This window comes from Lissotriton vulgaris, chromosome 8 (genome assembly GCF_964263255.1).
Source record: "Lissotriton vulgaris chromosome 8, aLisVul1.2, whole genome shotgun sequence".
Taxonomy (NCBI): Eukaryota; Metazoa; Chordata; class Amphibia; order Caudata; family Salamandridae; genus Lissotriton; species Lissotriton vulgaris.
In genome coordinates, this window is record NC_141696.1 from 31,494,228 (window position 1) to 31,517,812 (window position 23,585).

General features: G+C 42.8%; 1 protein-coding gene across 1 annotated transcript in view; it reads left to right on the forward strand.

Annotated features, from left to right (window-relative positions):
- The first annotated feature begins 314 nt into the window (after positions 1–314).
- LOC147693309 (extracellular calcium-sensing receptor-like) overlaps positions 315–23,585 on the forward strand; it is a 34,362-nt gene continuing 11,091 nt past the window's right edge. Inside the window, exons 1-2 of the mRNA XM_086935920.1 lie at positions 315–1,022; positions 11,866–12,093. Of these exons, the coding sequence (XP_086792046.1) occupies positions 315–1,022; positions 11,866–12,093 (936 nt within the window). The remainder of the gene's footprint in view (positions 1,023–11,865; positions 12,094–23,585) is intronic.

Below are 23,585 nucleotides of genomic sequence, written 5' to 3' on the forward strand. Positions count from 1 at the left end.
AATAAAATATTACTAAATACATATTATCACAGCCTAAAAGTGCAAATTTACATAATTACTTTTTCAACAGTTATTAAAGAAATAGCAGATCCAAACTGAGATAAATATGGCACAATCAGTACTGTCACAATATGAATTGCAAAAAATTATTTTACCAGATGTTTTGGATTTCTTAGATCAGCCATGGGTCTGTGCTCTCTTCTCTCAGTGACAAGCTTCAGTTCCCATCCTTTCTTCGCACTGTGCCCAATTACTCATTCCAGAACATTGCCATTGCCAGACTGATTGGCCACTTCCAGTGGACTTGGGTGGGAATGATAGTTTCCACTGATGAGGTTGGCTTGCAAGGAGGCCTCAGTATAAAGAAATTCATCGAGGACAATGGTGGATGTGTGGCCTTCATGGAGCAAGTCAATCTTCGATTTACCAAAGAGAGGATCTTGCAGGTTGTTCAACTACTCCGTGGACATTCCGTGAAGGTGATCATTGTTCACAGCCCCGATGTCCATGTCAAGTTGTTATTGGAAATACTTTATGAACAGAATGTTATTGACAAAGTCTGGATATTCACAGCAGCCTTTACACTGGGACCTGGACTCTTGCTGGACAACCAGGCATGGAAAATATTGAATGGGTCTCTGGGACTAGCACCCTACACAGAGCGAATGCCAGATTTTGAAGAGTTTTTGTCTCACCTTCATCCTAATAAACATACAGATGATATATTCATGAAAATCTTCTGGGAGAATGCCTTCCATTGCAAATTTGATGAAGGAAATGAGACTGGAAGTGCTGCCTCCAAAGACACCGCAAAAGGATTGAAGACTTGTTCGGGAGAGGAGACCTTAGAGAAGGTGGCCAGATTTTTATTTGAGTTGAATGACCTGAGCTACAGTTACCACAGTTACCTAGCAGTCTACGTCTTTGCACATGCTATGGACACTCTCATCTCCTGCGAGGCAGGTAGAGGGCCTTTCATCAATGGATCGTGTGCTGATATCAATGAAATACGACCCTGGCAGGTAACACAAAGGGGGGATTAATTTAGTGAGTAAGATGAAAGATTGAGCACATCACCTGTTGCACTAATACAAAACATACTGTATGGTTGGATCTAATACTATGTAAATATCCTGCAACAAGCTGTTAAAAATAATGTACACATTGATGCATTATTGAAATTTAGTAGAATTGGGTTAGACAGTGGGGGATGAAAGAAAGGTAGCGAGAGCTTCAGATTATATCCGCTCAGAATAAATACAGTATGCTGTGCTTTCAGGCTTTAATTTTCAGAGCTAAAGCCAGATTCTGTCTTGAAGAAAGATTATATATTCTATAGGTCCCACTAGAGCTGCAGGATATCTTTTTCTGCACCCCTGGTAGTAAGAGTGCGAAGCCATATCAGAAATTCCACACAATTATTATTATTATTATTATTAATATTTAGCTTGTAAAGCGCCTGGTTACTCCAACGGAGTGTCCCAGCGCTAGAACATTATCAACCCCCAGCGACTGTCCTTCATCTACCATCCATCCTGTGCATACGACCATCAAATCATAGAGGTTAGGGAATAATACTAACAATTACCAAAAGAGTGTCGGAAGAGCCAGGTTTTAAAAAAAGTTCAGGACAGGGGCTCCAACAGGCAAGTCCTAAAATCCGCAGGTTGGTCATTCCATGCCTTAGCTACCAGGAAGCCAAAGGATCTCTTCCCAGCCCAAACCTTCCGCACCCTGGGCACAATCACCTTGGCAGAGCCCAGTGATCTTAAATCCCCTGCTGGTTGGTAAGCCATATGAAGGGGAAGCAACAAGTGCAGCCCCTTCTGATTGAGAATCCTGTGACCAAAGCATAGGGCTTTAAAGGTAACTCTGGATTGTATTGGGAGCCAATGAAGTTTCTTCAGAGCTTCTCCCACACATTGCAATAATCAAGGAGTGAAGTAACAACAGCCTGAACAATAGTTCTTTTGGCGTCAGGGGGGAGCAGGTCCATAATTTTGCGTAGCATTTTAAGAATACCAAAGCAGGTTCCGGCCACAGCCGTTATCTGCTCAGAGAAAGACAGATTATCATTGAACCAAACCGGTATGGGTCCCAGTACTGCAGGCCACCATGACTGTGACCAAAGGGAGGGCTATTTACCAACAACCATCACCTCTGTCTACCCGCATTCGGCTGGAGGCAGATGTAATTCATCCAGTCCACAAGCTCCCCATGCAGATCTTGAAATTAGATGCCATGCCAGACTCCTTTTGCTCCAGCATAAAAAATCAGCTGAGTGTCATTAGCATATGACACCAGCTTTATGTCATGCATTAATACAATATCAGCCAGAGGGCGCATATAAATATTAAACAGGGTTGGGCTCAGAGCCGAACCCTGAGGCAACCCCTGTGACAGAGGACAGACTCTAGAGGAAATGGATGTTGCAGGACCTGAAAGGAACAGTTCTGCAAAACATTTTTCATCCATTCGCAAGTGCCACCATCGACCCAGGCCTCCCACAGCCTCTGCAGCAGAAGGCCGTGGGAGACCGTGTCGAACGCAGCACTTAAGTCTAGAAGAATCATAGCAGTTGTCCTTCCTTCATCGGCTCCGATTCGCAACACTTGTGGCAGATTCCGTGCTTTGAAGGGGCCTGAAGCCAGACTGGGTATCATGGAGAAACCGTCTCTCTTCCAGAAACGTAGGCAGTACAATACACACCTCACTGAGCAATGTTTGCATAAGAAGTGCCCTGGTAAGTATCAGTCCCAAAAGATATGTCAGGGACAACTAGTGGACACCCACACCCTCTTTCATGAAGGTATAACACCATCAAAGGCAAGAGAAAAACTTGTTAAATGTTTACTTTAAAATCCTAACATAGTACCTATGATTTGAATTGTAACCACAAAGAAAACAAACAGTGATGAGGCCAAACAATTTCCAAGTAATAACATTAACAGGAAAAATTCTAAACATGGTTTTGCTTTTTACATCTTAGCAACATTGTTGTGCTGCTCCTAGGCACTATGCTGGTTCTAGCAAATTAATATAAACTGCCCAGGTGAGCCCACCTGGCATACCTGTTTTCAGAAAAAAAGGCCCTATTATTCTAGCTGGATAGCAAACCTGTCATCTCAGTCAAAAGCCTATTAGTGTACAGCGAGTCTCCTATAAAGGTCACCAACCACATAGCAACCTTCGGTTGGAGTTGGTGATGAAGTTGGGCTCCACATTTTTGATATCTCTGGTGCAAAGCTCCTCTCTAGCCTATGGTGTGATACATGGGTTTCTATAGGATTTGTTCAGGGAAAGCATTGTAGGTTGTTAACATGAACATTAAGGAAAGTTTAGCCAGGGAGCTTGGTGAATATTATTAGCATAATAAATAAGGCTGAGCTTGAGAGCTTGTTTAATAATTTTAAAACAAACAAAAGCATAGGATGGCAAAGCATCCTTGCAGTCACTTATTTTGTATAAACTCCATGCATTAGTAACATCTAATAACTAATGAAATAGCGGTGCCACTCTTGAACCAAGCAATTGGCCGCAAGTGCGGCAAAACCCTTAACAATGATTTATCAAGCCACGCTTCGTTGTGTTACTTTACCCCAGGGAGGCGTTCCATGGGTGGAGCTTAGGTGATGATTGTGCTGAATTCCCAGATTTACCAACATCAAAACGCTATGCCGCCCAAGGGGAGGCTTTGTGAAGAGAAATATCTTTATTTCTCCTTGTTATTTCCTCTTTCTATATGTGCTGCATTCTACAGCACACATAGAGAGAGACAAATGCCTGAAGGGATAGTTTTTGTGTAGGAAGGTGCCCCTTCCTTCACAAAAATAATCCTACATACACCATGGTGCAAGGGTGTCTGCATTGGGGCTAGGTAGCATAAAAGGTTGCCAGTGCAAGGAAAGGACAGGGATGCATTATAATATGTCACATTCAATGCATTTCTGCATTAAAAGCTACATAAATATGCCCTTAAATGTTCAAGTGAAGATGTTTAACTATCAAGAATGTACTTGCATCAGCTTAATCATCACTACTTTAGATCATATTTGTGGAATAGAAGAACATGCTATAAATGTGCTATTCATAAAACCACAGTTATGCATGTGTTGTTTAAAAAATATATATATATATATATATATATATATATATATATATATATATATATATATATATATATATATATATATATATATATATATATATATATATATAAAAGAAATACCCTAACACTGGAAAAACACAATATTCACAATAAGAAAACTAATGGTACTTTGTAGACTGGATAACAAAGACTCTAATTACTTCTCTTGGACATGATGATTCCATGTTCTCCTTATGGTCAGTATCATTTCAGTTCTGAAACAGGCCTTTGTGAGGAACCATTGGAGGGGCATCAGTGAGATATAAATTACTGCCCTTATGTATTAAATGGACATAACAAATAAGGCAACACAATTGTGTCTGATCACCTGAGCGAGACTGGGCATTATCTGCGCTCACCTTCCTTCACTTTCCTCACGTAAATGGTCACTTTGCTTCTCTAAGTGCCTAGATCATTTCTTCATTTTGCCCATAATATGCAGAAAATAAAAGTAAAATCCAGATGTATTTGAGCAAATCACATATGTGTCTTTAATCTAGAATTTGTAGCGTTCTTCCAGTACCTAGACTGCTCAGAACAAGTCATCCAGACATTGGCTTTGACATTTTAGATGTATAGCCTTCAATCTTATCATCATTAGATCACGCCTTAATTTTTTGGGGGGGTTTAACATAATGACTCTACCAAGGCTGGCCATCTCCAAATCAGCATACCCGGTAAAGGTCAGAATGGTCACTGAAGGGAAAAAACTGTTCTTTGACTCCATTTTCATAAATTGATCTTGCTCTACAATTAAATTCTGACTGATATATTATGATGAACAATATGCAAAATGATTCTGAAGGCAGTCAAATAACCCGAGTACAAATTTGGTGGTTAATTCTGTCCTATACGTAAACCCCTATTTTTTGGATGGAAAAATGGGTTTGGCTTTATTTAACTCATTAGTCTTAAACCAAAGAGAGGGACTCCGTATAACCCGAAAGGAAATGGAGTTCCAGATAACTGTTAGGTAAAAACAAAGTATTCCTTTAGGGGGTAAAGGTAATTACCAATTGGCACACTTACTTCACTCAGTCAAGAACTCACTCAATCAAATATTATCAACTAATTTGGGGAAAGCTCAACGAAAACAAGAAAAGTTATGCAAAGGTACTATTCTTGCATTCTTATTGTCCTAAAAGAACTCTAAGCATGTAAAAACATTTAAAAACAATTACTTAAACAATTTCATAAACAGATTTTTTTTAACACACCTCACAGAAAGGAACAATACCATTCTTTTGTTTTCATTACATGTAGCATTTCCCAACTTAATGATACCCATACATTCGACTTTCAAGCCCCATTTTTGCACCACTGATGAATCAGTTGATTTACGCTTACCTTACGGCTCAGATGGTATGTAATTATGCGAGCTCTCACCTATTAAGGCGGACTTTCGTACAAAATACCCGGATGTAATCTATACTACTATTATAAAGCGAGAACTAGGAACGTTTGAGGCGGGTAAACTCCAGAAGTACACCACCAATCCCAACACCCAATACAGCGTTGGAAAGGGGAGTTCTAGGAGATGGACATAGGCTATACATTTCTCCAACATATACATTACAAAGGGCAAACAACATTAGGGCTAAAGTAGTTCCTGGTGGGCGTTGTTCTGCTGTTAGGGAGTAGCATGGGCGTGTCAAACTAAACCTATGGGCGGCAACATTGTCAGAGGGGCATGTCCCAAAATGCATCAAACTGGAGCTGCCTTCAAGCCTTCATACAGGTGCCACTAGACACATAAACAGCGTTTTGTACACTACATGAAAAAACCTTCAGTAGTGTTACCGTGTTACTGAGGACCGTCGTTATGTGTAAATAAACATGTGGGCGGTATCATTGTGATAGGGGCATGCCTACAAACAAAAACATTACAATTTCAATCTGTGCCATGGCCTGGGTACTCACTTCACTCTCAACCTCGATACATTCATGCCTTTCGTAAAGCAGGGTTTGGAGCAAACATAAACAAAGGGGCGCGGCTTCGTAAGCAAAAGGGGCGTGGACAGAGGGGCAAGCTAACATACGTCAGAGCCCAAGTCACAGCACACAAAAGGGGCGCGCCTAAACCAATCAACCAATCACGCTCCATTAACTAGAAAAACACAGTACTTACAACAAAAAGTATGCTAAACGTTTAAACATTGGTCCGACATACACGTGACAAAAAAGAAATACCACAGTGATTGCTTCACGCACTCTGCCCATTATCGCGGTAGTACGCACAAACGCGTTCGCGTGCGAGGAAGGGAGACACTTTCAGCCTTTGCACAACATCAAACATTGGCGCAGGGAAAACATTATCCCCGTCGTAGGGACAAAGCCGTTCACGGAGGGATCACGGAAATTTAGGCAGGGGCCAGACATTAAAATAAAAACATGCCGAATTGATTATGCCTCATTTACCTTGCCGAAACTGGCATGATGTAAGCTAATTAATGGCGAGTACCGTTGTCGCACACTAACGTCCCAACAAGCATAAAAGCAGATTAGAAAACAACAATTATTGCATTACTAACTGCGCACTTCATTTAAAGACACTAAAACCTTCAGGCACTCATCACTGTAATTGCAGCACAAAGTAAACAAACCCTTTTCACATTTCAAACGACATCAAAGGTTCTTGCTGGGGGCTGGGCAAAGGCGTTCGCAGAGGAATCACTCTATTTGCTAAGCAAAGGCGGACAGACTTTCACCATTTCCCCTACATCAAAGGTTCAGAGAAGGGGGCTGACAGTGAAACAAGCACATGCCGATTTAAAGAAGGCTCATTGCACTTCAGGAAACAGACGTGCAGTATGATTGTTCACCGAGCTTTCCCTATTCGCACTGCTCTGTCAAACCTCAGTAAAACTTGCTTCTCAGACACACAGGGGCAGATTTATGTTAACTGGCGCATCCCGAGGGATGCGCCAGTTAACATGCGCCACAGTGCGCCACAGCTACGCCACCCATGGTGCGCCGCATTTATGATGCGGCGCACCATGGGGCAAAAACGGCACAGATGCGTGACGCATCTGTGCCGGAAATGTGGCGCATTGCTGGAGTTGCGTCGCAAGCGCGACGCAGCTCCAGCAATGCTCTGGGGGGGCCTATTCTTTCAATGCTGCCTCAAGCCTTACGCCTGCTTCAAGCAGGCGCAGGGTTTTCACGCAGCATTGCCCTGAAAGTGACTGAGTGAAATCTCATAGATTTCACTCAGCCACTTTCAAGAGGCGTTCCTGCGCAGGAACGCCCCCCCCCTGCGCAGGAACACCTCCTCATGGCGCAGTGCTGTACAACGTGACGCATCTCATAGATGCGTCACGTTGTAAATAGGGCGCAGGGATGCGCCACGTTTCCGCGCCGTTGCGTCACGCAACGGCGGCGTAAACGTGGCGCAAGCCCTTCATAAATCTGCCCCACAATGTTTAGAAAAGTGCGTGCGCACATTACTTCAACACTGAGCAATAAACAATTCTCGCACTCATCTGTGTAATTGCAGCACAAACACAAAAACCCTTTTACACTTAGCACTACATCAGAGGTTGCCACAGGGGGCTAACATCAAAACACACATCGCAATTTCACATAAATAAAAATATACTTTCACAATAACAGCTGCTGTATGCAATCTTCATGGTACTTTGCTCTGAAGCAAAAAATACTATTCACACAATACAGAAAGTTCACACTTCAGGCGCACACACTACAAATAATAGCTCCAGGAATTTGTGCTCTCTTGCACACTTTCAAATACAGCCATCTTTGCCATTCCATTCCACTTTCACACTCACAAGACAATACTGCATTCTGCAACACAGTTAACCATTAACAATGTAAAGCACCATTAACTACAGTCAAAAAATCACACTTCCCAATGCTCACAAACAGAACTATACATAATTCTGGGCCATTATTTAGGTTAAACACTAGCAGCCCCTACCAACGTTGTTCGGGGAAAAACTTTAACAGTTCTATCTTTATAATAGTAGTATAGATAATCTATACTACTATTATAAAAGAGAACTTTAAACCTTTGAGGCGGGTAAACTCAGGAACCACAGCGCCAATCCAAACACCCGATACATCGTTGTAATTGTCAGGGTTTGCAGATAGACATAGGTTATATAACAAAATAAAATATACGTTCTTTAAAATATTTACAATTAAAAAAAGAAGTCCCTTGGAAGTAGCGCCGGCCGCGACATGCGTGCTGACATCAGGAGCACAGGGAGGAGCGGCGTACAGGAGCGCGAGGAGGAGGGGCGGACATGAGCGCAGGGAGGAGCGGCAACAGGCGGGGAGGAGCGGTGAGGAGCGGCGGACAGGCGGCGAGAAGCGGCGGACAGGCAGGGAGGAGCGGCGAGGAGCAGCGGACAGGCAGGGAGGAGCGGCGGCTGAGGTAGGTGAAGCGGCCCGTGTGCGGCTCATTGGGGGCCCTGAAAGTGGCGGGTGTGCTCCGAGGGACCCACGGACAATGTCGGGGTGGGCTGGGGCCCTGAAGCCTGAGAAAACGTTGGGCGGGCGGGGGCCCAGAAGCCTAATTGCTCCCGGACAACGTCGGGACGGGCTGCTAGTAGAAATATAAAGGAACAAAAGTAATATATGAGATGCTACAATGATCGAAGCAACATCCATAAGGAGTCACTAATAGATTGCACCCATTTATTTGTCTTTTCATAAACAGCCTGGGAGTTTAACAATGAAGAAAGATTAGGCCCCACATAGGATATAATTTGAATAATTCCTCGCTCACCTAGATGCTCTCACATAGGTAAGCGTAAATCAACTGATTCATCAGTGGTGCATAAATGGGGCTTGAAAGTCGAATGTATGGGTATCATTAAGTTGGGAAATGCTACATGTAATGAAAACAAAAGAATGGTATTGTTCCTTTCTGTGAGGTGTGTTAAACAAAATCTGTTTATGAAGTTGTTTAAGTAATTGTTTTTAAATTTTTTTACATGCTTAGAGTTCTTTTAGGACAATAAGAATGCAAGAATAGTACCTGGTCTCATGGGTCTGTTGAGAGAACATCGTAAGAGTCAGTGAAATGCTAGAACAGACATATTGATGTGTTTTCTTAATAAAATATAGGAATATGATGGTTATTGTCTATGTTTTTAACTGTTAAGACTTGGTCCTTTAGCTACTTTAGGAAATGTTATAGTTGAGATATGCCAGCTAATAGCAATATTTTATATATACTAGGTGAAACATTACTATTTGGAGAAATTAAAAAAAACTGTCCTGAAGACGGAGGATACAAACATCAAGGGTCTCGGAAACGCTTCGACGCATTACAAAAAAGGCTTAAATTTGGAGTTGTCAACTCAGAGTTGGGTATAAGAAATGTATAACTTCCCAATGTTGTCAAACAAGTGTCCGAATTAACCAACACCAAGACAAAGTTTATTGTTTTGGTTCACATTTCTCCTTTTCCACATTAGGTGGTTTTAACATGTATTGTGCTAGGTTTTAATGAAATTGTAGATCAATTTATGTTTTTTTATGGTAAATAAAATGGTATATTTTGCATAACTTTTCTTGTTTTCGTTGTTGAGCTTTTCCCAAATTAGTTGATAATATTTGATTGAGTGAGTTCTTGACTGAGTGAAGTATGTGTGCCAATTGGTAATTACCTTTACCCCCTAAAGGAATACTTTGTTTTTACCTAACATTTATTTAACTCATGCAATAAACATTAGATGCATTAAATAAACCAATGTGATAATATTTCAATACAAAACTCAAAGAAACTCATTTTAACAAAGTAGTAACGACCACCTACCTTCTCAGGCACCTCCAAACAATCCAGAATGCATCAGCCAAAATTATCCTGGACCTACCCAGATGATAAACTTAAACAATGTGGACAGACCCACTATGTCTATGTATTTACTTTATCACTGTTTGTGGCATGAGCTTAGGCCCATTAGGTGTTGTTAAAAGACCCCTCACACACCAACCTAGTTGGTGTCATGCTTCATCATTGGGGTCCCAACCGGGCGGCCGAGTGACCCCCGGTTGTGCTACGACGCCTGATTACAGCGGAGCTGGTGTTGGTGCGTAAGTGATGTGATGTTATATTCTACAGTTGAAAATACCTTTTAGAATCCTTGCCTTTATTTTTAATGTTGGCAGCCCAGGATATAGTTAAAATATGTGTGGTGCAACTATTAAGGAGTAATTATCTATAAGTTGGCTTATGTTTGGCGGTCTACATGTTTCAGCACCTCTGTGTGATTAACAGGGCTTTCTTCAGGACCAGAAAGGTGATAAGTGAGTGGCGAAAGGTGAAATGTGGCCACGTGAAAAACCAATGTGGTACCTACACACGTGCTAAGGTGTGTGGTACAAAATGTCGGCGTACTCACAGACACATTAAAATAAATTCAATGCTAAGGACTTTCGACAGAAATTGGGGCTCGAGGGCAGAGGTTGATCCCCGATCCGATTTGGTAGAGAAGAGTCCTCTGCAGTAAACCCAATTATGGTCCCCCGTGGTCCTGGCTGGTACCAGGAGGACCAGTCACAGTCATTTGAGCGAGGACACTGGCAGAAGGCTCCAAATGGTTGGGCCAAGAAAAAATCCAACATTACCATTAAACAGGATTTGAAAGTACAATTCACTTGAAAAATAAGCAGCATATTTCTATGTGCTCCCAGATCAAAGTTAGCACTTATTCAATGTAATACAGTACCCTGTGTTTCCCAATGGAGGATAGAGTCCTTACAGGAGTGAAGAATGACTAGTTTCTCGCTACTAGGACATTTAAAATTTTAACATACATGTCATGCATTTTAAATACCATGCACACAGCCCTGTGATTCCAGGGTCTAGCTTAGAGGTGGCTTATAGGTTTCAAAAGGGAAGGTTTATGTCTGGCAAAAGGTCTTTTCTTCCAGGTCGTAATGGCAATTTGAAACTGCAGTACAGGCTGTAGTGTGAGGCCTGAGATATGTTTTAAGGTGATACTTTAGTGGGTGGCACAACAAGTGCAGAAGATCCTCTGATAGCATTTACCTTACTGGTATATGGTACACATAGTACCATATACTGGGGACTTACAAGTAAATTAAATATGCCAGTCAGGTGTAGGTAAATGTTACCATGTTTTAGGGAGAGAGTATAAACTTGTTGGCACTTTGGCACTGTTTAGCAGAGGTAAAGTACAGAGAGTCTGAAAACCATCAAAAATTAATTTGGCAAAGCAGGAGGAGTGAAGATAAAATGTTTGAGGGCTGTGCTGCAGACAAGACCAGCTTCACCAAATACTTTACACAGTACCTCTAAGTTACGCCTGTCTGCTTTGAGTTATAGCTAGCAGAGGGTTGAGCTCAGGCTTATTTAGTGACACTAGTGGTTACCCTGACAAGGACTGTGATTATTAATTGAGGTGAGTACTTGCTCTCCTCTCGCCCAACTAATACTTCACTTTCTTACGCTGGGCCGTGACAAAAAAAATGGCTAGTGGGCTTTGATGACAGGGAAACTTATTTTAGGGCATAGTTATCAAAGTACCATACCCTCTGCTGTGATCAGGCTGGTGTGAAAAATAGTTCATAGAATAGGCTTTGAGAGGAATTATGACGACACCTTTAAATAATAGCATGTGCAGTAAATGAACAAATATTTGAAAAGATGTTCTCTATGACATTGCTCACAGTGTTGAGATATCCTATACATAATACAGCTTTTTTAATATTGTTTGTATTTATAGATTCTTTACTATGTGAGAAATCTTCGCTTTAAGACTCGCACTGGGGAAGAAATATTCTTTGATTCCAATGGTGATGCCCCAGCTGCCTACGAAATCCTGAATGTGCAAATATACCAGGATCAAGAATTCCAGCTGATAAAAGTAGGCACTCTAAACCCCACTGCAGAAGAAGGTAAACACATCACTGTCAACACTGGCACCATCCTCTGGGGTGATGGATCCTCACAGGTGAGAGCATTGTCCTATGTACCTGTGTTTTATACTGGAGTCTCACATCAAAAGACCACTAGATAAGGTGATTCACATCATAATATTCCTACTCAGCACAGAAGTAGACCCTACTGTGGATGTGTGTTACTGATACACTTCAGACAAACACTGTTGTATGGTCCAATGTGATCTAGTTCAACTGGATTGTACATCTTATCAAATCCCTGAATGATTCACTGAGATCTGTTTTGTAGATGTCTGTGTATGAATGTACCATGCACACCCCACCACACATTTGTTGTTGTTGTCCCACTAGTTCACTCAGCCTCAAGTGTCAAAGGACAAGGGGAATAACATCAAAAATGCCCCTTCAAGTGGTTGCCTACATTACAAGTCAAGTCAAGAGATTTATATAGCGCGCTACATACCCAGAGGGTCTCAAGGCGCTTGAAGAAGGGTGGGGAGTTACTTGTCGAAAATCCACGTTTTAAGTTGCTTTCTGAATGCTAGGTGGTTCTGAGTGAGGCGAAGGTGAATGGGAAGCGAGTTCCAGGTTTTAGCTGCCAGGTAGGAGAAGGATCTCCCTCCCATGGTGGTTTTGTTGATGCGAGGTACAGTGGCAAGGGCTTGGTTGGAGGATCGTAGCTGGCGGGAGGGGGTGTAGAAGGACAGTCGTGTGTTGAGGCATTCGGGTCCAATTTCGTAAAGTGCTTTGTGTGCGTGGGTTAGGAGGCGGAAAGTAATCCTCTTATTGACGGGGAGCCAGTGGAGGTTTTTCAGGTGACCAGAGATGTGTTCTTTACGCGGGATGTCTAATATGAGCCTGGCTGAAGCGTTCTGGATGCGTTGGAGTTTTTTCTGGAGTTTTACGGTGGTACCGGCGTATAGGGTGTTTCCGTAGTCCAGGCGGCTCGTGACCAGTGCGTGGGTGACCGTTTTTCTAGTTTCGGTGGGGATCCAGCTAAATGTTTTTTTGAGCATGCGAAGAATGTTGAAGCAAGATGAAGAAACGGCGTTGACTTGTCTGTTCATCGAGAGTGAGGAATCCAGGATAATGCCCAGGTTCCGTGCGTGGTCCGTCGGGATGGGTGCTTTTCCAAGGGCCTCTGGCCACCAAGAGTCATCCCAGGCGGAGGGGGAGGTGCCTAGGATGAGGACTTCTGTTTTGTCTGAGTTCAGTTTCAGACGGCTGTGTTTCATCCATTCGGCTACTTCTTTCATTCCTTCATGCAGGTTGATTTTGGCAGTGTTGGGGTCTCTGGTGAGTGATAGGATCAGTTGAGTGTCATCGGCGTAAGAGATGATGTTGAGGTTGTGTTGGCGTGCGATGACCGCGAGGGGGCTCATGTATACGTTGAAGAGGGTGGGGCTGAGTGAAGATCCTTGTGGTACGCTGCAGATGACTTCAGTGGCCTCTGACTTGAATGGTGGAAGGCGGACTCTCTGGGTTCTTCCGGTGAGGAACGAGGTGATCCATTCCAGTGCTTTTCCTTGGATTCCGGCGTTTCTGAGGCGCTGTAAAAGGGTGCTATGACAGACTTGTGTCGAAGGCTGCGGAGAGGTCGAGGAGGATAAGGGCGACTGTGTCTCCATTGTCCAGTAGAGTTCGAATGTCGTCTGTTGCTGCGATGAGGGCGGTTTCAGTGCTGTGTTTGGCTCGGAAGCCGGACTGTGAGGAGTCGAGGGATTTGTTCGTTTCGAGGAAGGCGGCGAGCTGGTTGTTGACCGCTTTCTCGATGACTTTAGCCGGGAATGGGAGGAGCGAGATAGGGCGGTAGTTTTTGAGTTCGGTGGGGTCAGCTGTGGGTTTCTTCAGAAGGGCGCTGAGTTCGGCATGCTTCCAACTTTCCGGGAAGGTTGCGGAGTTGAGGGAGCAGTTGATGACGTCTCGGAGGTGCGGTGCTATAATGGAGTCTACTTTGTTAAAGATGTGGTGAGGGCATGGGTCTGTGGGGGATCCTGAGTGGATAGAGTTCATCAGACGGATGGTGTCCTCAGTGAAGATTGGGTTCTAGTCATTGAGGATGTTCAAGGGGGGTGGGGGTCATGCAGAGGGTTGGGTGGGTTGGTCATCGGGTCGGTTGTCGAAGCTGTTGTGGATGTCTGCAATTTTGTTGTGGAAGAATGAGGCTAGGGAGTCGCAGAGGGCTTGAGAGGGGGTGATGTCGTTGGAGTTGGCTGAGGGGTTGGTAAATTCCTTGACGATGTTGAATAATTCCTTGCTGTTGTGGGCGTTGCTATCTAGTCGGTCCTTAAAAGCGGCTTTCTTGGCATTCCGGATCAGTTGGTGGTGTATGCGGGTGGCGTTTTTGAAGGCGTCCTTGGTGCTGGTGTTTGGGTCTTTTTTCCAGGCCTTCTCAAGGGAGCGACAGAGTTTCTTGGATTTCTTAAGATCATCGTTGAACCAGGAGGCCTTCTTGCTGCCTAGTTTGATTTGTCATTTTTTCAGTGGTGCTAGGATGTCGGCGCTGTTGGATAACCATTGGGTGAGGTTAGTGGCTGCTTGGTTGGGGTTTGAAGAGTGGGCAGGGGGTTTTGAAGAAGCGATGAGGAGATCTGGTCGATGGTGATTTTGTTCCAGTTTCTTCGCAGAGTGGGTTGGGGGTGGTTGTTGGATGTGGACTTGTTGTAGGTAAAGTGAACGCAGCTGTGGTCAGTCCAAAGGAGAGCTGTGGTGTGGCTGAAAGAGATATGTTTGCTGGAGGTGAAGATAGGGTCGAGTGTGTGACCTGCGATGTGGGTGGGGGTAGTGACAAGTTTTTTAAGTCCGAGGTTGGCGAGGTTGTCCAAAAGGGTGGTGGTGTTGCGGTCGTTGTTTTTTTCAAGGTGAAAGTTGAGGTCTCCCAAAAGGATGTAATCCTCGGAGGGGAGCGCGTGTGGGGTGATAAAGTCCGTGATGTCTTCACTAAATTGTGCGCGGGGTCCTGGTGGCCTGTAGAGGAGGGTGCCTCTGAGTGTGGTCTTGGGGTCGATGTGGATCTGGAAGTGAAGGTGTTCAGTGTTGGCGAGATTGACGTCTGAGCTGGTTGAGATGCGGATGGATTTCTTATGGACGATAGCGATGCCTCCTCCTGTTTGGCCGGTACGGTCCTTGCGAATAATCTTATAGTCTTCCGGGATGGCAATGGTGATGTCTGGGGCTGATGTGGCGTTCATCCATGTTTCTGTTAGGAAGGCGACATCCGGAGAGGTGGTGTCTAGTAGATTCCAGAGGTCGATGGCGTGTCTGTGGACCGAGCGGGTGTTGAGCAGGATGCATTGTAGGTGGTTGGGGTCGGATAACTGTTTTGGTTTCGTAGATGAGGAGTTGTTCTTGGTGTCGTCAAACTTGCAGGAGCTGTGGAGCTCTCATCTAAAGGTGACACACTTGAAGATTGAATCAAGGTAATTTCCTGATCGGTTACATGGCCCCTTGAGCTTGTATTTTGGATGTTTGTCATCAGATGACTGAACTGCCCGGTTATGAGAAACATTGACCTAGCCTAGACTCAGACGCTGTTCACATCAAGACTGGAACTAAGTCTGAAGGACTTGGTAAACTGTGTTAAAATGTTCTGCTGCAGCCTGCCTGTGGTAAGGCAAAGACACGGGCGCTGTAAATGAAACAACCTCAATGACAGGCAGGAGACGTGGAATACCATTGACTGCAGCCTGGGTTACCACCCACCTCTAAACAGGACCTTAGTGTAACCTTTTCTGCAAGAATTTACAAGGTATTTTTGGACACTAATAGTGCACAAAAGACATGTAGAGCTACAGAGGCTCTGATTATGGATGCCTGAACTCCCAAACGAAGGACCTTGCAGATTTGAATGTTCTCCAAGTGAGAAAGGTACTCCTAAAATGTTAGTCCGCCTGAAGTTATCATGGCACTGGATACCTGGAAGAGGCAGGACCTGAGAGACACAGGCAGAAATGAATGGTTTTGAGAGTTGCCTGGAAAGCATTATATCTGGACAGGCAAAATTGGAACGGTGTTCCATTACTCTGGTGCAAGCAGAGAGAAGAAGTCAACACATGTAAGAATTTTTATGGAAGGCAACTTTAAACAGTTTTATTTCTCAGAGCGAAGAGAACAAAAAGATCAGTAGGTTAAGTAAGGTTTTAGATTTTTTAAAGTGGATATCAGAAAGCCCAAGATATATCTCGGTTTTAGTCAAGACAAGAAAAAGATGGCTGGTCTGAAGAAGGTTTCAATAAATCCTAATATAAAAACAAAAGCACAAATGCTATGGAAAACAGATCTTTATTAGGAGGGAAAAGGAAAACCCAGGCTGACACATAAAGTTAGTTAGCCATGTTCATAGCGTTGTCCTTTTTACAGATTTGGCAGAGGCTTTGTTGAGAGTGTATGGCCATTTTTTATTTTTCGCTTGAAGAGTTATATATAACTCGAACATGACCCAAAGGGTATCAGAGCTTTGTACAAAGAACAAACCACCCTGTTACAGAACAAATGAAATCCCTAGACAAAGTATATCGACAGATATATTTAAAAAAAACACCAAGTAATAGGGGGTCTAATGGAACGTTTAAAGACTACGCATGGATATATTCCCCAAAAATAACTCTCAAAACAACAAAATATCAGTGGGTCTACTGAGCCTAAACAGACCCTACACAGAAGCAGGGACCTTTTAACCTAAAAGCTTCAAAAATGAAAATCCTTTAAAAAGGCCGGATTCCCATCACTCACCGAAGTGACATTCTTCATCATCTGGGATCTTCTACTGGTTGCAACCTGGTGAGATCAAGGGCTACATCCTCCTCTCTAAAGGGGGAGCTCTCTGATGTTTTCGAGAGAATCTAGTTTTTCTAGGATTTCCTAAGGTCCAACAGATGTGAGGATTTGTAATAAATGTAAGTGATGGACGCAGTGCATAAGTGTGTGAAGTGAGATTGCAATTGGGTAGCAAGAGAAAAGAAAGTTTATTAGTTATCACTTGATAACCAAATTAAAAACAGTGCAAGTGCAGTTTTAACATAATATCTGCATAGGTGTATAAAAAAGGTCTCCATGTTTCAGCCATGTGGATTATATGTAATCCGGGCCTTCCTCAGGACCTCAATATAATATTGCTACTGCGTGATAAATAACTGAAAGTGACAAAGCTTGTAACCCAAGGTTGGAACAAATACAAACATATGACCTGATGTATAGGTCCTCCGTGAAATTACAGAATACTGATGGCACGTGCAGGTAAAAAAGGGTGATGTATAAAAAACAGGAAAAAAGGTCAAAAAGCTTTTGTTACATATCAATGCAACCTGTGGTCTATCAATGACCAGCATTGCAAGTATCTGAATAGTATACAGCAACATAACATGTACTTAAGTGTGCTTACCCGTAATTCACAAGAAAACAATGTCACCTCACCTGGCATCGGCTCAGGGAATGAGGCCCACTCTATAAACAGAAAAGGGTGAGAGTAGTAAACAGACCTGAAGTCCATTTCATAGTCTGTAAATGCTGTTTTCCTCCACATTTTAAAAACAAATCAAAATCCAGATTTGTGTATATCTGAACAGTACAAAAAGGCAACTGGAGTGTACACCAAACCGATGTTGACATAAGTAAGAGTGTCTATCTTAAATCACATGCCTATTATAAGCACTATGCAGTCACAATATCTACAGTTAAAATATAGTGAACAAAAGCACCTACATTACAAAAACTGTCATGGATATAACAACAGAATGGACATGATTAATGAGTGTGTCTGTGTATATCGATTGTAACTGCTCATTGGTTCCTATCGCACATGATATTATTAATGCCAAAGGAATCTATATGCTGTGCACAGAGACATAGCCTAGTTATGTACCAGAGCAGGCTTTGCCAGAAAAATAAATACACTCATTACGCTCCATTTCAGGAAAGCCAGCATGGCAGAGAGAGAGGCAAAAGCCTTCCAAACCAGTGTGGCGGAGAGCGATTCAAAAAGCAACCCAAGCATTCAGCAGCGCACACACACGGTATTGTAAGATCGATAGTACGCATAGTTCCTAAAACAGCTCCATGAAAGTTCTTACCTGTCCGTCGGTACGCCGGGCTGATTCTGAGCCGCATACGGAGATAACCGACGGCAGGGAAACCAGAATTTTATATGATCGATTCTGCCGAGGGGAATCCGATTGCCCACGGTATAGTGCCATTTGATGACATCACCGCAGGGCGAACTACAAAATGACCCATAGAATCAAGGGAAGTGTAGTTTATACGTATGTGACTTGCGTGTTTTAAGTGTGATTAAGCGTATTGCTCATATCGTACTAAACAAAACAGTATTGACAAAAAAAAGGAACTCAATCTCGTGAGACTGCTAGTTCAAGGCACATAGGGCATTATGCATTCATTGCGAATTACCCATTATGCATAACAAATCTGTTCAAAAACGGGCAATAGAAGGGAATGTCTTTTAACTAGTGGGACTGACAATATCTAATCTCTTGTCTGTAAAATCAATATGTGAAGTGTTCAGACTTAGAGTTCACTATAGTAGGTATTAAATGTGCAGATGTATATGTCCTAATCTGCAATTAGTGAATATATCTCACTCTATTGATGTTATATAAAGCAGGTATATTACAAGAAGGGCACATCAATTCTTCTAAGTTATCCCATGTTGTCGCTGACCAACCCATGCTACTGAGACTATTAGGTGGGGACTAAAAATGAAGTCCAAAGGATTGATTTAGCTACATTTCCAAAAATGATCAAGGACAAAGAAGACTAGTGAGAGGTCTGCTAGATCTACTCCACTAAGTTCTCAGTAATACTCATTAACAGGTAAAAACTATAATAGCTGTTGGGAAGTTCAAGGGATCTCATCAGTGAGCCCCAATTTATCACTCTGAAGTTTAAACACCCACCTTTGTTCTTTATATAACAAAAATGTTGATACATTCATAATATGACTCGGGATAAATTTTTGTTCTAGAACAGTCCATGTGAAGTCATCTGCAGCATCTTTGAGGTCAAGGAAAAGTTTTGTTAGACTCGTAGCCTGTTTTCAACACCTCATTTAGCTTTTGTGCTCCCAGAGCGGTCATGCCTACATAGTGATGTTTACCGGGACAAGTAGTAGTAGTAGTAGTAAAGACTTTATTTCGGTTTTTGTACAAACCATAAAAGTACATATACAATAATAAAACAATTTTAAACTACATGATTTGTTAACACATATCAGATAAAGTGCCTAAGGTGCAGGAATGGGCGGTATTCCAAACAACAGAATCAAAAAGTAGATAATTCATCACAAGGGACCATTACCGGTCCATACAAATTCTCAGCCTCACAGTCAATTTTAAAAATGCAGTAATTTGGAGAATACTGTCACTATACAAAAGTTGTAAATACATTAATGCCGGTCTGATCTGAATAAAATTAAGTTTTTTTAAAAGAGTAACCAGATAGCGCATGCGTGGGTATTCATAAAACCTACATAAAAACATAAAATGCAGCAAATCCTGCGGAGACTCTCTGTCGCAGCCGCAGGGTGCTGTAAGTTTATTAAAAATATCAGTTTTTGGCCTAATCAGCAGATGATGGAAAAGATTTAACCTAAACCTTGTTAGCAGGAACTTTTCATGAGAGGTCAGTGAGCCCAGCAAATACGGCTCTATAGTTTCACAAGTTTTCAATGTAACAAATTTTCTCACACTTTGTTTCTGGAGCTCTACACCTTCCCTCTGGGTTTTCCTGTCCATAAGGAAGGCCCATTTAATTAACTCCAGATCCGCTTTTACAATCCGACTTGGGTGTTCAAACAGATCCAGGGGGCCAAGCCTGGCAAAACTGGATTTCAGATATTTTATCCATGGAGTACAGATTGCCTTATCCTGGATCAGATAATCCCTCATTATCAGATGTGTCAGCGGTATATCCAAGTAATCAGATAGATAAGTTTGTCACTATTGCAGTTAGTATGTTTAGTCTGCACCCACGGTCTACAGGTACCAATATCTACTGTTTTTTAATGTTCAGTTAGCGGGCACGCCACACACGCCCCGCAAGGAAAACGTCCTTGAACCACTGGGAGATCCCATAGAGTTCCACTTGAATGGGTCGTATGAACCAATTTGTCCCACAAGTTAGAGCTTCTTTTCAAAGAAAATAGAGGTAATGGGATCTCTTCTTTCCCTCCTCTTTCAAAAGAAGTCCCAACTTGTGGGACAAATTGGGAATGAAATTTGTAGATGTTCCCCAGCCAGAGATGAATATTTAATATTTTTTTGCAATGCTTTCACATGGAGCAGCTGCCCCTGCTACAATGAAAATTGTGTTTAGGCACTGTTGACTGTAATGACATGTTTAGCATTTAACCTTTACATGCCCTACATTTAAAATGCAATGATCCCTGCCTTATGGGCAGTAAGGCTTAATTAGGATGGCTTATTAGGGGAGAGAATGTGGTGTTACACCAGAACTGCAGATGTTGGAACTGGGAAACAGGTTTCAATCCTGGCTGTGGCTCAAAGTCCTCTGATTCTGGTTAAAGCACTTAATCACCCAGGGCCTAAGAATTTGACCTTGTCTAATGTAAGTGATGCCCAAATGCCCTTAAGCAGAATTTTCACTAGATAAAACTGCTAACAAATATATATATTTAAGAGGAAGGGCTAGCCTTGTGCTAGGCCATGAAGGGGCGACCTGCAGTCATGTTTATACTGTCACTGTACTAGTTGCCACAACATTGCTTACATAGAGGCCCTGGGCACACTTGTGTACCATATACTAGGGAATTAGTTACACATTCTAATTAGCGGTATGCCAATTTCATCATTTTGAACCGGTGAGCACAGGCACTTTACCACTGGTAAGAAGAGGTCGGCAGATTACTATAGCCTGCAAAAACATACGGTTTAGCAAAAAGGCAAGACACAGGGTGGCCCTGCAGACAGGACACATTTCCAACAGGGTTAGAATGGAACAGAAAGTCCCTCTTACCACAACAGCGGATGCTAGTGATTGAACACAAATCTTTAGTTGTTGGGGTGAGAATGTGGACAGGTTTCTTGCCTGCAGTATTAAGGGTACTCAGGCAATGAACCACATGCACAAGTTTAGAGGCAGGCAACAGACTCAATGACACATGACAGAACTAAAGGCAGTCACCTCTTCCTACCTTCTCAGGCAGAGGAGCAATTCGACAGGAAGTACTGGCTTTTGTTTAAAATGTGATCAATAAAATCGGAATGGATTCCACAATCATCAAACCCACACTAGTCTATTCTGTTCGCTCTTCTGTAAAGATTAACATAACTATTAGTCTTACCCATCCGAAGACCTTATCTAGGGCATCAAGTGATCACATTCCCATTGCTGTTTGAATTCTGCATAGACCTCTTGTTCAAAGGCTAGGGTGCAACCTAGGTACTAAAGGTTTGCTTTCAAAAAGAACACATTAAAAACCGACCCTGCTGGATGTCAAAGCAATTAGCCAAGCTGTTCCCTCACAAATGTGCATCAGGACCAATATAAATCTGAGGAAGGCTCAGAAATTAAAAAACAAATATAACAAATTTAGGATCATGAACACTTTGAGTGATGAGGTAATCATCTGACAGCTAACTCTCTGCCAATGGTTATAGTGGTTTAAAGGTAGAACAGGCTATCTCCATCAGTCATGAATGACTCTTAGAAACATGGTTTCACAGGTCTGTTGTAACCACTCTGGGGAGACATGTCTAGGTGGTAGAGGCTGAAGAGTTCATGGTCTGCAAGGATGAATTGTCATCAGAGACTTCATTTTCTGGCAAGATTTCAGTTCATAGTCCAAACCATTCCAGGTTTAAGCTCGGGAAGGAAACCTTAAAGGGAAGAGTGCAAGCTATTATAGTTCATCTAGGCTAATAAAGTTGTAAGGGTAGCCAAAATGGTCTTATACATATCTATCTGTGGAGTGGTTTGGGTGGAAGCAGGTGATAATAGCATGTAGGTGTAGCTGGAAGGTGTTGGAACGGACAGGTACTACCACGCATAAGCATCGATTTACATTAAAACATCATTATTTTGCATCACATTTTAGTAGCCAGTTTGACCATTCATAGACATCATAGTACATTGGCAATGCCTACCAGTGATACTGGTAATGCTTTAGTACTGAGTGAAGGCCAAACAGGTGAGGCTAATACTCCCCCTTACCCTGAAATGTCATTGAAGCTCAGACTTCCCAAAGGGAAGGAAACAAGTGATTCTGCCCGAGGAATGGTAACTCTCAACTAGTACTGGGCAGTAATCCTTGAAGTGGGTAGGGGTTGCCCAAAGATGTTACTTCCGGTAAAGAAACTATCACTACCACACTGGAGTTGGTGGGTGTGCCTAGATATGGGCACCATGGTACACAGGGAGTTGTGTTGTAAGAACAGAGATATTTTAGAGGGAACATTTGAGCCCTGTTGAGCAGATCAAGGGTGTTGATGTTCCACTAGATTCAGAAGGTGTGACGCCCTGTACATGATTTAAGGTGCGTGAACAGCGAGGGATCCCTCTTGAGGTCTGGCTAGAGATAGCTTTCTCTGTCTCCCCGAGCCTATACCGTCAATGCACAGAGCCAGAAGCAGTACAGCAGCCTCTCCTCCATCACTGGGCCTTGGCATCCATATGTTAATCACTTTACCTTTTAGTCAAAGACTCTTGTACAAGTCATTGTAATGATGAGCGTTGATTTGTGTGGTACATTTGGTGTGCGAGAATGCACAGTTAGGTTATATTTTTGCTTCCTTATCTTCCTGGGTATTTTTTAGATTTAGCAGGAGGGCTATAACATTTGTCTCACTTCATATGAAAATTGTTGAGGAATCTGTTAGTTCTCCAGCAAGCTCTGGATCTAGTCTCGCTGGCTGGTGTCTGAAATGCCATGCCCAGCCCTTCCTCTTTTAAAGGATATGACGTAGGCTCCTTTGGGTTTTTGTGGTGGCATCACCCCTCCATCCAGTGCACCCTCCTACCTTGGTGGTGAGGGCATCTAATGGCAGCAAAAGTACACTTGTGGCCCCTTACTGCTCCCTCAGCACAGCTCCTGTTGGACTTTCAGCACCTGTGGCTGAACCGCAATGTCACGCCTGTCATTCCCTCTTGACAGACACCTCATAACATGATTGTTGCTGTAATTACACTTCCTGCAGCTAAAGGGTCCACATGCACTTTACATGGGAAGGTGTAATGGCAGAGTTTTTGGCTCTATTTAGCAGTGATATAGATCTTAGTCTTGCTCACATCTAGGATAGGTATTCTTAGCTTGTGTTGGCCCTTTTAAGCCCTTTCTTCCAGACCTAGAAGAGGATAGCTGCTTAATATGATGATAGATCCCTTATTCTTGACTCTAACCTGTCTATTGCCTATTGGCTTTGACATACTAGACACATTGGTATGGTTTATGTAGGTATTCTGACAGAGCTAAGGGGTATTTCATCCCTTTCAGGCCTACAGGCCTAGTACTAGAGCGACTCCATCTTGAGGGAGCTGAGAGGCTTTTTAGAGTAAAGGTAAAGTTTATAGTTAAAGC